The sequence below is a fragment of the Coturnix japonica genome, chromosome 22, assembly GCF_001577835.2.
Source record: "Coturnix japonica isolate 7356 chromosome 22, Coturnix japonica 2.1, whole genome shotgun sequence".
NCBI classification, from domain to species: Eukaryota; Metazoa; Chordata; class Aves; order Galliformes; family Phasianidae; genus Coturnix; species Coturnix japonica.
In genome coordinates this window covers 771,017-789,250 of record NC_029537.1, presented here as the reverse complement: position 1 = coordinate 789,250, position 18,234 = coordinate 771,017, and the positions used below count along the sequence as shown (strand labels likewise).

Genomic DNA, 18,234 nt, shown 5'->3' with positions numbered 1-18,234 from the left:
ACCCAAAAGGGATGGGAGAAGGATCAGGACAGAGTGGTGTGGGGACTGGATTGGGGTGAGATAAGATACTGGAGGAGAATGGGATGGGGATAAGACTGGGACCTAAAAGGGATGGGAATGGGATGCGGATGGAATTAAGACCCCAAAAGAATAGGAACAGGGTCAGGATGTGACCTGAAAAGATGTGAATGGGACCAGGATAGAATGGGATGGAGACTGGGTTGGGTTGGGATGGATATAGGAGCAGGATGGGATGGGGAACCAAGATGAAACAATGACCTGAAAGGGATGGGAGCAGGACCAGGGTGGGATGAAATGGGGATGGGATCAGGATGAAATGATGACCCAAAAGGGATGGGAGCAGGAAAAGGGTGGGATGGGGACCGGATTGGGAATCCAAAAGGGATGGGAGTGGGAACAGGATGGGATGAAATGGGGATAGGAGCAGGATGGAAATGAGGATCCAAAAGGGATTGGAGCAGGACCAGCATGGGATGGGATGGGGAACCCAAAAGGGATGAGAAGACAACCAGAATGGGATGGAACTGGACTAGGATGGTGGTCTGGGTTAGAATGAGGACAGGACTGGGACGGGGACAGGACTGGGACATGGAGGTGACCCCACATTGCTGCCCCCCAATATTTACCAGCCCCAAACGACAGCACAGCCAAAGCCTTCTGAAAAAGTGTCCTTTATATCACTTAAATAACTATAATCCAGGTATTAAGGGGGGAAAATAATAAAAGGAGAAGGGCTGATCACAATAACATATAATAGAAATCAAAATTAATTTAAACCACACGAAATAAATTAAAACATTAAATATTAACCTTCAGTGCAACATATACAGAAGACGTTGAGTAACCATGACTAAAAAATAACCAGCGTCGGGTCGGTTATGATGGGGATTATGGAGAGGATGATGGGGGGGGGGTTGAGGCCTCCGTTTGGGGAGGTTTCTTAGGATTATGGTTCATTGTGTTATTAGTAAACAGGGCAGATCTGTCCCCAAAGGAGCCGTGGTGGCTTTGGGGACGGCCGAGGGTTCGGCGGCACTTGTTGTGGTAGGCACATAGAAAAATAAAGCTGGGGGGTCTCTTCTGTGTTTTGGTTCGAAAGAGGAGGAAAAAGGGGGGGGAAAGAAAGGGGGAATGGGGAGAAAGAAAGAGGGGAGGGGGGGAGAAAGAAGGGGGGAATGGGGAGAAAGAAAGAGGGGAAGGGGGGAGAAAGAAGGGAGGAAAGGAGGAGAAAAGGGGGAAGAGGAGGGAGAAAAAACTGGAAGTATCTGAGCAAAAAATAAGCCCAACCACCAGCAGTGATGCTTCCCAGAGGCGGCAGCAGGGGGGGATTTGGGGGTGTTTCCTCCCCCTTCCATTTCCAGCAGTCTGGGCTGAAAGTTGTGGTGGTGGGAGGTGGATTGTCGGACAGACTGGGAGTACTGGGAGCACTGGGAGCGGTGCTGGGAGTGCTGCAGCCATTGGGGTGCTTCCCCCATTGGTGTTCCCCGGAAAAGGAGGGGAGGACAAAAGTAAGAGGGAAAAATAAAAGGGAGAAAAGGGGAAACCAAAGGAGAAGCGGTGTCTGTCCCCGGGTCCCACTGGGAAGCGTTGGCTCCGTCAGACAACTGTGGGGGAAGGAGAAGGGTTATGGGGTTCCTGCATGGGAGCTGGGTCATAGGGTCCCCATGGTGTCCCCAGACCCCAGGGTCCCCACATCCTTGTGTCCCTATAGTGTCCCCATGTCCTCAAGTCCCCATAGCATCCCCATGATCTCCCCACACCCCTGTGTCCCCATGGCATCCCCATGTCCCCATAGTGTCCCCATGTCCCTTCATCCGCACAGTGACCCCACATTCCTGTGTTCCCATGGTGTCCCCAACTCCTCGTATCCCCATGGAGTCCCTATGGTGTGCCCACATCCCTGTGTCCCTATAGTGTCCCCATAGAGTCCCAGTGTCCCCATGGTGCTCCCACATTCCCATGATGTCCCCATAGTGCTCCCACATCCCTATGTCCTCATAGTGCCCCCACATCCCTGTGTCCCCATGGTGCCCCCACATCCCCTTGCCCCCATAGTGCCCCCACATCCCCATGTCCCCATAGTGTCCCCATCCCTTACCACTCTCAGTATGGCAGCAGGACGCTCCTCCCTTCAGCAGCCCCGATGGCTTCTCCTGCCCGCAGAGCGGCACCCGGCAGCACCCGCAGCGCTTCCGCAGCCGGCAGCAGCTGTGGGACACAGCGGAGATGCTCAGCACCCCCCATCTCCCTCCTGATCCCATCCCCAACCCTCACCCCACTCACTGGACGAGCACGCAGGCGGCGATGAGCACCGCTGAGGCCACCACGGCCACCACCAGCAGCGCGGTGATCGTCTGCTTCTTCTGGTTGGCGGCCACCACGGCCAGCAGGTCGGCGTGCTCACAGCGCGTCCCCACGTAGCCTGAGTGGCACCTGCAGGGGAAGGGGGGGGAAAGCAGTGGGGAAGAGTTTGAACCCTTTTTAAGAGGAGAATTCTGGGCAGCTGGACCCTCATTTTGGGTGTTGTGTCACCAACAGATCCTTGGGGCACCCCCAGGTCACTATGGAGCATCCCTGGGTCACCCCATGTCACCTCAGAGCATCCCTGGGCTACCTTGGAGCATCCCTGGGTCACCCCGTGTCACCTCAGAATGTCCTTGTGTCACCCCGTGTCTTCTCAGAGCATCCCTGGGTCATACCTGTATCACCTTGGAGCACCTCTAGGTCATGCCCGTGCCATCCCACAGCATCCTTATGTCACCCCATGTCACCCCAGAGCATCCCTGGGTCACTTTGGAGCACCCCATGTCAACTCAGAACCTTCTTGTCCCACCCTGTGTCCTCTCAGAGCATCTCTGGGTAACCATGGAGCACCCTCATGTCACCACCTCACCTCAGAACAGCTCTGGGTCACACCCATATCACCTTGGAACATTCTCATGTCACCTTGGAGCATCTCTAGGTCACACCCTCATCATCACAGAGCATCCTTATGTCACCCCATGTTGCCTCGGAGCATCCCTGGGTGGCCCTATGTCACCTCACAGCATCCCTGGGTCACATCCATGTCACCTCAAAGCATCCTCATGTCACCTTGAAGCATCTCTAGGTCACACCTTTGGCACCCCAGAGCATCTCTGGGTCACCTCAAAGCAACACAGGTGGCCCCATGTCACCTCAGAGCATCCTCATGTCATCTCAGAGCATCTCCAAGTCACACCCATGTCATCCCAGAGCATCTCTGGGTCATCCCACGTCACCTGGGAGCATCCCTGGGTCACCTTATGTCACCTGGGAACATCCTCATATCACCTTACGTCACCTGGGAACATCCCTGGGCCACCTTATGTCACCTGGGAGCATCCTCACGTCACCTCGGAGCATCTCCATGTCACACCTGTGTCACCTCAGAGCATCTCTGTGTCACCCCACGTCACTTTGGGTAACACTCACATCACCCCTGACCATCCCTGTGCCACCCCCCTAGAACTGCCCTACAGAAGGGCACCCTATGGGGCAGAGCCCTCTCCCCACCCCCCTTCTCTCCGCTTACACACACGCCGGCTTGTCCTCCTGCACCAGGAAGCGGCACGTCCCATGGAAGCAGAACTGCCGGTGGGAGTCGGGGCACTCATTGAAGTGTGACCGCACAGCCGCTGCCACTGGGGGATCTGTAATGGGGGGGGGTGGAAATAGGGGAAGAAAGGAGAACATAAAGGGCATTGCCATTGGGATCCAGCCAACAAACGCATCGAGGCTGCTGCTTTAGCCACCAAAACGAACCCAACTCAATCCCTGCCTGGCACCGGAGGAATGTGCTAAAGAGCTTAGAGACAAAATAGGGGCGGAGAGAGTTAAACGAGTTAAACAGGGGCTGCCCTGGTGTGGGGTGGGCGCCGTGATGCTGTTTCGCATTACGCCTCGTGCTGGTTTGAATTATCCTCCCCGGCAGAGACGGAAAACGAATATCCTGCTGCCGGCTCAGCCCGCGCGTCAAACACATCCGACGGCTGTCGTTTCAAAGCCACCTCAAGTTCCTGCTGCTGGGATTTATGGCAGCTCTGTGGTAATTAATGCTGCGGCCACCGAATGCTTCCGGGTCCTGCGAGACCCCGCACGTGGCTGAAGCGACCCTAACCCTAACCTTAACCCATCCATACCCCCTTCCCCACATCTATATCCCCATACCCACACCCGTATCTTCATCCATACCCCCATGTCCGTCCCCATCCATATCCCCATCTCCATCCATACCCCCAAGCTCTCATCCATCCCCATCCACACTCCCATCCCTTCATTCATCCCCCTCCAAACCCCCATCCACATCCATCCCCATCCATACCCACATCCATCCCCATCCATACACTCTTCCCCATCCATACCCCACATCCACAGGCATCCCCTTGCCCATCCATATCCCCACATCCATCCCTATCCACACCCTCTCCTCCTTCCCAATCCATACCCTCATGCCCACCCCTGCCCCATCCTTCCCACAGCCCAGCTGCAGTGGGTTCTTTTTGCTTTACCAGCAGCATGACAAGCAACAACCCCACCCCAACACGACACTATATGGCAGCGGGGATCGGGTCCTCAAACTCACCGCTCAGCGCTGACGTTGTGTTCTCCAGGGCATGGCACACAGCCACCAGCATGCCTGTGGGCAGACAGACAGGGCTCAGAGCCAACGCAGGGAGAGAGAAAAGCCCTAAAACCTCTCGTGAAGACCCTGAGTTAAAAGGGGATGGGGGCAGCTGTGCCATCAGCAGGACCTGAGCTCTCTTAGGGTCGGCGTTGGGAGCTCCCCATCTGCCTGCAGTGTCCCCACAGCTCCTCAACCCTTCTCCAGCCCTGTGGGCTCATTAGAAACCCCAAATTCCTGTTTGTGAGAAATCGTTCCTGTTTTTTGGGGGAAAAAACATTCCCTTTTCAGGATACCCATCTGGCTCTGAGGGTTTAACCTCAGAGATGAGCCCCTCTCTGACCCAATTACTGCACAGGGTTAATCAACCCATGCAGAAAGCTCCAGCTGAAGGCGACAAGCAGGGCACCAACCCAGGGCTCCCAGCTCAATATCCCTCCTCCCGGCTGCTCCCCGTGCACACAGCCCTGCTCCCTGCCTACATCAACCTGAGGGGACTCCGTGCATTATCTGGGAAGTGGCTCATCCCTGTGTCACCAAGCAGATTCAGTGTCCCCTCCTGCCACCCCCAGAACCCGCTGTGCTGCCTCACCCCGCTGATGTGGGGGTTGGATGAGCCCCGCTGGCCCCATGAGGTCACCCCAGCCCTATTTGCTGCTCCACTTCCCTCAGCATCACCTCTCTATTTGGCAAGGGCTTTGTATTTAGGACGCTGGTCTCCTTCTCCAGTGACCCCCATGAATTTGGTTTTAATGCTCTCAAACTGCCATCACCACATGTGCCTAAATCCCACATCCACCTTCTGGCCTTTGGGAAGACCCCAACCCCAACACCAGTGAAGTGAGGATCCCCTGGGATAAGACACACGATGCTCAAGACACAGAGCTGCCAATGTCCCCATTGTAACATCTACAGCCAATGCTTCTCTACAACCACCACCAATCTCATCACGGCACCAAAGGGCTCCAGCCCTGCTGCTCCCATCCCATGTGTGTTCCCCCATGGATCCCAGCCCTATGGACCAACTCCTCCATATCGTGTCACACACTGAGATAAGCCAGCAGCTCACAGGTTGGACAAGACCTCCAAGTCCAACCCCAACCCATCCCACCAACCACACCCCCCCAGTGCCACATCTCTACAGTCCTTCAGCATCCCCCTGGATTGGGTGACCCTCCTCTCCAGGATCCCCCATTACCTCCAGCCCATTTCCAGCCCCACATTCTCCCTCCTAATCAGCTTTGCTTGTAGTTTCCCCCCCGGCTTTGCAGCTTAGCCCTCTGCAGCCACCAGGTGCATCTGCATGGAGCGAGGGGGAGGAGGTGGCAGCTCTCTGGGTGCCTGCAGCCATTGCTCCCACCTCTTGTTTACAAGGTTTGGGGAAGCTCTCCCAGCGGGATGCAGTGTTTGGGTTCCAAGCAGAGGCAGACTCAGGGCTGACAGAATTCATATGGCCTCAGGGAGGGAAGCCAAGCACTGGCTGCAGGGAGCAGAGGGGATCTGGGTGTCCCCAGACTGAGCCGCAGGCAGTAAGGGTTAGGATAGGGTTGGGGTCTATAGGGTAGAGTATGGGGTCTATAGGGTAGGGTCTAGGGTTGAGGTCTGCAGGGTAGGGTTTAGGGTCAATGGGTAGAGTCTACAAATTGGGTCTAGGTTTGAGGTCTTCAGGTGGGGTCTAGGGTCTACTGGTAGGATCTAGAGGCTACTGTCTAGGGTTGGGATCTACAGGTAGGGTCTAAGAGTTAGGTTTTAGGGTCTCCATGTAGGGTTTAGGGTCTGTGGGTAGGGTTTACAACCAGGGGCTCGTGACTAGGGTTGGGGTCTATGTGTGGAGGTCTAGGAGTTAGGTTTTAGGGACTACGGGTAGGGTTCAGAGTCCATGGGTAGGGTTTAGGGTCTAGGGTTGGGATCAATGGGTAGGGTCTAGAGCTGGGGTCTATGGACTCTAAAAGTTGAATCTAGGGTTTAGGGTCTATGGGTTGGGTGGCTGCTGCCATGAGGGATGGATGCTGCTCGTCCCCACCTTCCCCTGCAGCCCCGCAGCTGGAGCCCTTTGACCACCACGGGGCAGAGTACACCGCGCTCCCCCGGCCCCCAACCAACCCAAGCTGCAGCTCCCAGCCCCATCCCTTCGGAGCAGCAAAAGCAAGCGAGGAAAGCACGGAAAGCAGCGCAGGAACCAGCAAACAACACCTTCGGAGCCGCACTCCGCGTCCCTCCATCCCGTTCTTCCCTCTGCCCCTTTCCCCCCAGCAAAGCGGCGCAGGTCGAGCTCCCGTCCTGCCCGGTGCAAACCTCTCCTTAATTAATCATCCCCTACCATAAATTACGAGGCTCCCCGAGGCCGTGCCCAGCAAAACCGCCGCGATCCCACAAGCAGCGGAGCAAACAACTCAAAGAGCGACGGCAACCTCAGGAGGTGGCGGTGGGGTGGGTGGTGGTGGTGGGGGGGACACGAACAACCCACACCACCCCCATAGCAGCGCGGTGCCCCCCATGCTCAGGGATGCTCTATTCTCCCCACTTTGCGGCATAAAACAAAGTTTCCTTTTCTCGCCGGGGATCGATGCTCGAGGGAAGCTCTCTGCCCCAAATGGGTTATAGGGTCGGGGAAGTTTGGGGCGGGGGGTGGGGGAAAGAGAACAGCCCAAACAACCCCCCTCATACTCCCCCCCCTTCCCGACCCCAACACGTACCCAGCGCCAGCGCAGCCGCCTCTCCCGTCATCCTGGTGGCGGTGGCGGTGGTGGCGGCGGAGCTGGCGGTTCGTAGCGCCCAGTTCGGCCGAGGGGCCGGGCTCCGAGCCGGCGGAAATGGGCGCGGACTCCCCGACGGCCCCGGGGCGGAGCTACGAGGCCCCCGGCCCCGCGGTGCCCGGTTCCGAGCTCCCCCCGACGGCAGCGCTCGGTGCGCGCTGTCCCGCTGCGCTCGGCGGATCGTTCCCTCGGCTGGAGGGACGGGGAGGATGGGGGAAGGTTTGAAGCTGCCCTTCCCTCCTCCTTGCTCCCCTATCTGCTCCATCGCGCTGCCGGATTGCTTCACCGACCGCAAAGTGCATTCCTGCAGCTGCTGCTGGCCGCCGGCCCACGCCCCTTCCTCCCCTCCGCGGATCTCACCTCGGTGATCCAAGCCTTTGTCATCCTCACATCAGTGGGACCGCGGACGAAGCCACCTGGGAGCCCGGGGGAGGGCAGGGAGATGGGAACGAGACCACCCCCCCCGCCCCAACCCAGTCACCCAAGTCCCACTGAAGGCAAATGACCCCTAGGAGAGCTGTCCCCAAAGTGCTGTGACATGGCATGAAGATGGGGTTGGCCTGGTGATGTGGGGGGACACACACATGGGGGTCCCTTTGGGAACACCCCTTGGGGACCCTCAGGGGACACGCTTTGGCAGAGAACTTTGGGGACACCCTTTGGAGATGCTTTGGGGACAGCGTTCGGGGATTCTGGGGGAGCACCCTTTGGGAATATCCCTTGGGGACCCTTTGGGGACACCCTTTGGAGATGCTTTGGGAACAGCCTTTGGGAACACCCCATGGGGACCCTTTGGGTACACACTTTGAGAACACCTTGGGAACACCCCTTGGGACCCCATTGGGAACACACTTTGGGGGCACCTAGGGGACCATTTGGGGACCCTTTGGGAACACCTTTTGAGTGCATCCTTTTGGAACACCCTGGGGACCCTTTGGGGACACCCTTAGAGAACACTTTGGGCACACACCCTTTGGGCACACCTTGGGGACCCCCCGTGTGGGGCCGATGCCTCAGGAGCACCCCACAGCCACACAGCAGCCCGGGAGCTGCTCCCAGCCCTGTGGTTTGAGCCGAGCCGAAACTTCCAGGCGTTCCCAGGCGATACCATCTGCTCTTAGCACTTGAAAGCAGCTCCACCGCACAAATGAGGGGCTGGGAAAGCCTTGTTCCTAAGGCTGCTGATCCCAAATACCCGACACCGAGTCACAGCCAGAGCAGTTCAGTGCAGCAGTCATTGAGTTCCCCAAATCCCACTTTTTCAGCCCATCCTCACCACGCCGTTCCCTTCACGCTCACCTTTCTCCCCTCCCTCGTGCGGAGAGCCCCGATATTTGTTTGTAAATAGATGCTTCCTCCTTTGCAATATTCCTCCCACTCCTGGCGTGAATCACTCGTGGAAGCAGCTGCTGCCTCCGCCAAAACTGGAATTATGGCAATTTGGGGTGAATCAGGGCAGGTGATGGGTCAAGGGTGGGGAAGGAGTGCAGTGGGGCCAGGTAACGTGGAGAGGGATGCTCTCTAGAGAAGGAGTGGACAGGCCACCAGAAGGGAGGCACAATCTTTCCTCCATATGTGAGGATGCTCTGCAAAAGAGCAGCGGGATCACAGGGCAAAGAAAGCCGGGTGATGGGAGGATGCTGCTTAAAAGGAAGAAATCCCTTTGGGTTTTATTCATGCTTCCCCCTTCCTTCCCATCAGTTGCCCCTGAGCACTGTTGAAGAGAAGGAGTGATCCTACAAGCTGGGTTTGAGCAAAGCAAACTGCCATCAGGGGCTGTTAGTGCCTCGGCTGCAGCACGCAGTGCACATTTCCATGCTCTTCCCACTGTTAGAAAACCACAAAAACAATTCTTGGATTGTTCCTCCCAGATGCTGGCAAGGTGCAGCTCATGCCGCGACCCCACGTGCTTCTCGTCCTTCACTAATTGCTCTTTGTCCACTGCTCCTTTCTGGGTGGGTTGGGGGGGGAGATGAAACGTGTATCTGTGGGCTCTGAGGAGGGTTGGGGGGCAGATTCTGCCTTGAGAAGCTGCAAACTGAGCACAGTGCTCTACTCAACCAAACTGCCCCATTTTAAGGCAAAAAGCCCAAGAAAAGGTGATTAGACCCCTTGGGAACACCCTTTGGAGACCCCTCTGGGGACACTCTTGGGGCATCCTTTGAGACCCTCTGTGGGGACCCCTTGGGGACCCTTTGGGAACACTCTTTGGGGACCCCTTGGGCACCTTTTGGAACATCCTTTGCAGAATCCTTGGGGACCCTTTGGGAACCCATTGGGGACACCCATGCATGGCTGGTGCAGCAGGAGCACCCTGAAACCATCACCCACAGCAAAATGTTCCTAATATTCAGGACAGGGAGCACCCAAACCTCACTCACACCCTTGAGATATGATGGGAAAGCTGCTGGCTTTGGAGGAACCGCTCGGCAACGCGGGGCCATCTCCGCCACAGAGATGCCTTTAATCTCCGCTTAAAACATTCTGACGTGGCGTGGAAAAAGGAAAAGCAAAAGCCCATCGATATCCTGCCCCGAAGCAGCGTGCAACAAGGGGGCTGTGTGCTTGTGTCCTGCATAAAAGGCTCCGTCCTCCTGTTTGCTTTGGAGGGGAACGTGAAAATTAGGCACACAGCTTTCCTCGCGCCCTCCACCCCCCTCACCCCATTCCTCTCACAGACCCAAATTGTAGCTGCCGGGCTGGTTTTGGCTGCTGCTTTGAAGGCAGAAATCAATCAGGCAGCCAGTAACCGTCCCGTCCCCCCCCTTTCCCTGTTTATTTTCTTTCTGCATGGGGCTGGGAGACATTAAACATTGCGCCCAAGGTCAGCGCTGCAGTGTTGGTTGCATGGGAGCTCCCATTCCCCTCCTGCACCCACCCTGCAGCGTTGCACCCCTTCTGTCACCCCCCATCTCAAATGTTGCCCCACTGCAAAAAGATCCCCAAACCCCCAGAAAACGGGGCCTTATTGCATTTTCCCCCCACCCCTGGCTTTATCTTGCAGCAACCGGTTCTGTTTTTCTGCTGGCTTAAAGGGCTCTTTCATAGCTGCTATTTTCCCCTGTGAATGTACATTTCATTCAAGTCCTTCTTTCTTTTTTTCCTTCCCATTTTTTTTTTTTTTTTCCTAAATAACTTCTTGGGGTTTTGTTCCTTCCCAGACATTTTCTTTAGCTCCCCTAATGATGTTTGGGGACCTTCTTTGCACAAAGGCTCTATAAATACAGGATTTTTCACCTAGTTCCAGCCCAGCCCTTCTCGCGGCCACTAAAAGGCCTTTGTTGGCTGCACCAGCAGAGCTGGCACCTCGCAACCTAAAGTCAACAGCACAGCGAGCACTCAGAGCTCCTATTCTATCGGTGTATTTTCAGCCAGAGGGCTCAGGGCTGGGTGAAGGCACAGCAAAACCCCTCCATGGGTGCAAACGTGGAGGGAGAAGGGCTGGAGGCAGGTCTCTACGCCAGGTGCTTTGGCTGCTTTAGGGCTTTGGGATCCCCGTGACCGCTGCGGTCAATGCTGGGACATAAGGGGCATTGAGGCCGGTCGCTGCCTGGCGCTGGTGCTGCGCTGGTGGCTGCACGTTGGGCTGTGCCCTTAAAAATCCTGAGGTTTTGGGTGGTTTTCTTCACCTGTGTGTGGTTATCCCATGGGCAGGAGGAGGCTGGGGGGGGGTTTGTTGTTGGAGCAGCACCCCAAGTTCTGATGGGATGCTGTTCCAGCGATGCTCAATGAGACTTGCAGGCACTGGAAGCCTCCCCGTGCCCTTTCTCCTCTTCCAGGGTAAACAGAGCTTAGTGCCCATTGGGGAAAAGCAAGCAGAGAAACCAGGACCTGCAGCAAACAGGAGCCCTCCATCCCCAGTCCACCACCCTGCAAGGCACAGCGGGCGGTCACACTGCGCAGCACACGCTCCAACTCGATGCATTTGCCCTCGTTCCGCTTTGTTTCTCCCTCAGCTGCATTGTGTGCAGAGCTGAGTCAGCAGGACCCCCCCCTGCCCCTCCCCGTGCAGCACCGCTGTGCCAGCAAACCCACGAGGGGGGTTTGGGGGGGACGTGGGAACGCGGTCCCATAGAGGAGCAGCCCGAGGGGAGGCTGCGAGCGCTGCGCCCACGACGCTGACTCAGCCCCTCTTGGGAGGAGGAGATGAAGGAGAAGGATGGCAGTGGGGACAATGTGAGTCAGCCATCTGGAATGGCAGGAATTCCTCCCGCTGGCCCTACCTGCCCCGGGAACCAGAGCACAGGTAGAACTGGTCCAGTTGTTCTCCTTTGGGATGGGAGACCCCGCGGGGGATCGGATGCTCCTGAGCTCTGTGGGCTTGTAGCGTCGAGTGTTCCTCACCAAGACAAGCATCAGGGTGAGAGCTTTGGGTCTACACCAATGTGTGGTGAGTGTCAGTGCCTTTAGACCCCATAACCTCGTGTTTGGGTGTAACATGCTTGAAGAGGGTGGGAAAAATCTATGGGCTGGGAGGGGAAGAGATGAGGGCAGCTGTGGGGCTGTGCCAGCTGCCTTGGGCAAAGCCTGGGTGGTATTGGGAGATTGGGTTGGTGACACTGGGAGGATGGGTTGGTGGCAATGGGAGGATGGGTTGGTGGCAATGGATGATGGGTTAGTGGCAATGGATGATGGGTTGGTGGCAATGGGACAATGGGTTGGTGGCAATGGGACGATGGGTTGGTGGCAATGGATGATGGGTTGGTGGCAATGGATGATGGGTTGGTGGCAATGGGACAATGGGTTGGTGGCAATGGGATGATGGGTTGGTGGCAATGGATGATGGGTTGGTGGCAATGGGACGATGGGTTGGTAGCACAGGGAGGTTGGTGGCTTGGTGACACCAGGACAAGAGGCTGTTGTGCCTGTCCTACAGCTCAAGCCCCATCATGGCAGACCAAGTCCCATTTCAAGAACTCTTACTGCACCTATAGGGCCTACAGCCCTGGCACAAGCTCTGTAGGGTCTGTAGCCCCAGCACAAGGCACGCAGCCTGCAAAGCATTCCCCATTCAGGCAAAGCACTGGGGCACGGCCCAGCAGCACGGAGCCACAACGGCTGCCAGCAGCGCAATGCAATGCAAACAGTGGTGCTGGGAGAGCCCGGAGCCCCAAGCTGTGCTCACGTGGGGGCCGGGCAGGACAACACTGAGCTGATTTTGCTCAGTTGCAAAACAAAATTCACCGCTGGCCCAACTCCAAGCCTGGAAAATTTTTGAGCACGAGGAGTGGCCTTGATGGAACGGAGAGCCGACGTTGGTGGCTGTGTGCGTGCATGGAGCTGAGCAGGGCTGGTGCACAACTGCTGCAGCACCAGAGCCCCAGCACAGCGTGTTGCGTGCACTCGGGGCCATGACTGTGCACCAACACGGCGGCCGATGACGCGCCCCAGGGTGTGCCAGCGCTGCTGCAAGCCGGGGAACTCAGGCGGGAAGAAGGGAATGGCTTTTCTGGGGATTGCTGCTATTTTGGGGTTGGGTTGCAATGGTTTCCTGCATGGTGACGTTGTTGGGTGACGGCACCGGCCCGGCTTGTTTCACAAGAGCAGCTCCAAGAAACCACCCTGCTGCCAGCACAGCCTGGACCCAGTGCCTGGTGGTGGCTGCTGAGCTTTGCCTCCGTGGCAGAATGGTGCCAGGAGCTGAGCAGCAGGTGCAGGGCTGGAGCTGTGCATGCAGCCCTGCATAAGTTGCTTGTGCATGGCCTCAAAAGCATGGACAGCACCAGAATGTGGTCCTGGGGAAGTCACGGGAATCATTGGGAAAAGAAACCCAGGAGAAAAGAAATCCTATAGAATAGAAATCCCAAGGGAAAGGAATACTAAAAAGCAACATTCCTTCCCATCTCCCATCACCAGGCTGCTCAATAACAGGACCTCACCGTGCAGCTCAGTGCTGCCCCTTGAGCCATTGACCCCCCTTGGGTGGGGACATTGATTGGGCACTTGGGGGCCTGGCAGTGCCCCCGGCAGCCCCTCATTGACTGCCTGGCCCTGGGCAGAAACGGGCATTGACAGCAGCTGAAAAGGAACGGGAGCACAAAACGCCGCACAGAGCATCACAAAGGCGGCCTGACGTCAGGGCGCTGCGAGGTGAAAGGCGCCGGGCCAGCAAAAGGGAAGCTGTGTTTGAAAAATGACAATTTCTGTCTAGGAAATGCAAGGGGCTGTGAAAGGAGCCCTTCTTCGGGGCTCTCCAGGAGCCAGGCACTGAACAAGAACCGCCTTTGAACAGGGATGGACGCTGCTCGGCTGGCGGCCAGAGGGAGAGCGGCGGAAAAATCACTGCGTCGCGGAGACACCGATGAACTCCGTGTCCACCCAGTGCTATGGGGCTGTGCTGTGCTATGGGGCTGTGCTGTGGGGCTGTGCTGTGCTGTGGGGCACCCAGAAACGGCGTCCCGTGAGGAGATATGCGGTGTGTTCTTGAGTCAAGGTGTCACATTTGGATGAGGGCTGTGAGATGGGTGCTGTGTGTGGCTTGGGGATGGCATGGTGATCCCCAAGGGTGGGTTTGCAGCTCATTGCATGGAGGTGATGCTGAGGTGGCAGTGATGGGGGCTGGAAGGGGGGACACAGTGCATGGAGGTGGTGCTGAGATGGCAGTGAAGGTGGGCAGGAATTGGGGATGCTCAGAGTGCAGGGGTTTGCAGCACAGTGCATGGAGGTGATGCTGAAAAGCCAGGGATGGGGGATAGAGATGGGTGACAGCCACCAGAGTCCATCCCCTTCTTTAACTGAACTGCACAGAGATCACCTTCCCCCCAAAACCCAGCGCACAGTTCTCATTTCGCCGCCCCTCAAACCCCATCAGACCCCCCCAGTCGAGTTGGAAGAGGAGCTGGCAGGTTGTACGGTCCCTCCCGGCAGCGCTATGGGCAGAAAGCAGAAACAAAAAGGAGGATGGTGCCATCTCCCGGCACCGCTCGGCTCTTCCCACCCCGCAGCGCACAGCGAAGAGGAGAGATCCTCACCTTCCACAAGCACAACCCCACAGCCGTAGGGATTCATGGTTCTGAACTGCAAACAACAGAAAAACCACGGGAGATTTCAGGCTCCTTAGTTCTGCTTGCCATAAAACCAGTACCTCCCATATCCATCCCATCCAACACAACCTGAGCTCCATCACTGCAGGACCCCCATATCCACCCTATCCAACACAATCTGAGCTCCATCACTGCAGGACCCCCATATCCATCCCATCCAACACAACCTGAGCTCCATCACTGCAGGACCCCAATATCCACCCCAATCCAACCACAACCTGAGCTCCATCACTGCAGGACCCCCATATCCACCCCATCCAACACAATCTGAGCTCCATCACTGCAGGACCCCCATATCCACCCTATCCAACACAATCTGAGCTCCATCACTGCAGGACATCCCATATCCACTCCACCTTGCACACACACTGCAGATTGGGATGAGGTATGGACCATCTTCATAGCTTCAAGGTCAGAGCAGAACGTTGTCATGTCATACTGTGACCCCAGGAACAAGCTGCAGGGATGGGGGAGGTTCTGGTGTTGGTGGTTGGGAGCAGAAGGAGTTGTCTTTCTGTACAGAGCAGTTCTGAATCCTTCCGTCTCCTGAAGGGTTCCATTTGTGCTGCTCCTTCCACCCACCGCTCGGTATTATCACATTTCACAGGGGTGTGAAGGAACTGAACAAACAGAGCCGGGGAGCTTTGAGAAATGCTACAAGCCGCCACCTACACCTCGCTGCAAATGTCAACAGGAATCAAGAAGTTCATTTCCTATGCAAGCAAAAGGCTTCAAAGCCAGCCCTCCCCATCCTGCTTTACACCAAAGGGAAAGGCTGCTGCCTGCTGTAGGCACTGGAAAAACTCAGCTGGGATAAACAAAGGGATGGAAATTCTGCTTTGGCAGCCAGCTCTGCTTCGTTAGGCAGCCTGAACCTCTGGGTTCTGGCAAAGCTCCCCTTGGAGTGTCTGCATCTTCATTCTCCAGCCCTTGAGATGCTTCGTGTGAGTGCCAGCCCTATTCTGGGGTGCAGCCTGGTGCCAGGGCTCCTTCCTGTCTTAGGTTTGGGCACACAAGGTGAATTAAAGGCTCTGGGAAGTGCTGGAACCAAGTGGAAGCCACTTCCCAGTGCTGGGGTTTGGGCTGCCTGAGGGACAAATCACTGCCATTGGGGAAAAGTCAGGGGTGACTTTGGAAAGCATCATCCTATGGGTCAGGAAGAAAAGATATCTAACACTATAGACATGAAAGCATCATCTTATAGGCCAGGCTTTGAGCACTGGGTTGAGCTTTGGGTGTCACAAGAGATGGATTCCAGGACCTCTAAGGGTCACTTCTGATCCAAACCATTCTACGACGGCACCTTGACAAGGGCTTCACTCCACAGTGATGCTCAGATGCAAATTAGATCGCAAACCAACTCAGCTGTTTGGGCTCTGTTGATTATCACAGCCTCAATACAGCTTTGCTGATCCAGACCTGCTTCCAGAAGTTGTAGGATGCTTCATAGCACACAGCATCCCTGTGGTCCCCCCCATAGGGGACTGCAGCCCTCCTGCTCTCTCTGATGTGTCCCCACTCCCTCTGATGTATCCCTGCTGCCTTTGATGTGGCGGAGCGAGTCCTGATAGGGATGAGCAGCCTCTGGCAATGGGAAAATGAACCCTTCCAGACCCTGAGAATGCAAAGCACAGAAAATGTGTGAGAAATGGAAATGACAAGGATGTTCAGGGCGTCTCTGCACAGACAGCTCCAGCCTGGAGAGGTGGTAAAGAAACATTTCATGTGCAGATGGACGACAGCTTCTTTGGTTGGAGATCTGTGGGAGAAACCCAAAGAGCTTTACAGGACTTTATTGGGAGCATGGGAAGGAAAGCAGGCTTATTCTGCTCAATTCACTTGTAATTTCGGGTCTCTGTTATTATTAGAAGGGTTGGTTTTCTTTATTAATGAATCACGGAGTATTTCTGACCCAAATGAAACATGCACAAAGTTTCCCAACTCCACGTGCACTTTTATCCTTGAGGCAACACAGCACGATCTGAATATGAATAGGCAAAAGCTGCCAGGAAAGGGAAGGATAAATCACAACCTTTCCCTCCTCTGCTCCTCCAGAGGGGCCTGTCTGCATAATTCTGGCCCTCAGTTTGGTAGCGCTGCAGAAAGGGAGGCTGAAGGCTTGAGCAGGGGCAGGGAGAGAAGGAATACTGATGGGGAGGGGTCTTCTGATGGACGCCCCCGGTGATGCTCTATGGGACGAAGCTGTCACATCATTTCTGTAGCAGATGTTGGTGCTGCAAAACCTGTGTGCCCTTTGCATGGCCGGCACATTCTGCTGTGCACCAACGCTGCTTCTTGGTGGGAATGCAGCCTGGGGAGCAGAGCCTGCCTACACATTACAACTGCTTGGGTAAATAACAGCTGGTGCTGTGTCCTGCTAGCAAATAAAAGCCTCTATTCTAAATTACAGCGAGCCTGAGCTGCCCTGGCACCATTTCCCCATGGCCGTTGCAAGCTCTGCTTTTTGTTTGCATGCAACGAGCACTAGAGGGCTGCAGAGAACTGCTTTTGCAGTTGCAGACACTGACATTAATGCAGGATGCAGTTTTTCCCTTCCAGCTGCTCCAGTCTTTAAAGGAAAGCAGGCAGCAGGAGCTCAGGATGGGATGCTTTAGTTTTCCTCACCTGGAAATAGGAGGTGGGTGTCTTTGCTGAGCACCTGTCTGGCAAACTCGACTTGTACAAGGAGCTAAGAAATTGATAGCCCTTATTGTCACTTTCAGGTCTGTTATGCCACTCATGGAATGGAATGGAGCAGGGTGGGGTAGAGTATGGTAGAGTGGGGTAAAGTAGAATAGAGTGGAGTAGAATGGAGTAGAGTAGAATGGTGTACAGTAAAGTAGAATAGGATGGAGTAGAGTAGAATAGGATTGAGTAGAGTAGGGTAGAATTGAGTAATGTAGGACAGAATGGTGTAGAGTAGAATGGAGAAGAGAAGAGTAGAGTAGATTAGAACAGAGTAGAGTGGAGTAGAGTACAATAGAGCAGAGTGGAAGAGTATGGAAGAGAATGGTTTGGTATTGGCTTCCCCTGGTAGGGAAGGAGGGTGCTGCATCCCATCTAAATGCCTTGAAAATCTGGCCATGAAAGCTTTGTGGGGCGGGGGGGAAGTTCTCCATGTATATAAATACATTTTCTTATTTAAAAATGTAATTATACAGACACAGCGGGACAGAATTTACAGTATAATTATGCAAACAGGAGTCACCGGGGCCAGCGTCTGCTCTTCAGTCGAGACAGGCAACATCTCCACCCGCAGTAACCCTATTAGCAGTGGCTGTTGAATAATACAAGTTCCCTCTATTTGCTTTAGGGTGCAATTCACCCATCTGCGGAGGGTCAGTAGCAGAGCTGTGTTCTAGTGGAGTCTTATTTAATACCTATAAATAAGGCATAAGTGAAGCATGGCCTCGCACTGTTCCTTTATCTGGGGGTCTCAGCATGAGCCTTCTCCCATCTCAGCACCAAATGGATAATCATCTCTTGCATCTCGCTCTGTTTTCTCTATGTATTTCCAGAAGGGCAGCTCATACTTGGCTGCTGCCAACCAACTCAGTGCACTAAATAAAACCCCAACACATAAATCTACATACAATGTGTTTTCCACCAGCTGTGCTCGTAAGGAACTCTTACAATAGGAGATGAGATGCAGGTTGTGCAGGTTTGGGGCCAAATGGCCAAATTTAACCCAGCTGCTCCTCTGATCCCTTTGCTTGGATTGCACCTGTTGTAGCAAAAGGCGTTTGGGTGCATTTTCTTTCCTGCAGTTTGC

At 55.3% G+C, this 18,234-nt stretch overlaps 1 protein-coding gene across 2 annotated transcripts; it reads right to left on the bottom strand.

The window, feature by feature from the left end:
- Positions 1-1,178: 1,178 nt before the first annotated feature.
- On the bottom strand, positions 1,179-14,563 carry TGFA (transforming growth factor alpha). 2 transcript variants are annotated; one of them, XM_015883057.2, is made up of 6 exons: positions 7,360-7,751; positions 4,625-4,678; positions 3,575-3,692; positions 2,305-2,454; positions 2,120-2,229; positions 1,179-1,625 (listed from the first exon to the last, which is right to left on the bottom strand). In XM_015883057.2, the coding sequence occupies exons 1-6, from the start codon at positions 7,682-7,684 to the stop codon at positions 1,618-1,620; spliced, it is 765 nt and encodes a 254-aa protein (XP_015738543.1). In that variant the 5' UTR covers positions 7,685-7,751; the 3' UTR covers positions 1,179-1,617. The 2 variants fall into 2 exon arrangements, with proteins under 2 accessions (XP_015738543.1, XP_032304772.1); XM_032448881.1 differs by lacking the exon at positions 7,360-7,751 and adding an exon at positions 14,391-14,563 and having other exon boundaries at positions 1,180-1,625.
- Between the last annotated feature and the right edge of the window lie 3,671 nt (positions 14,564-18,234).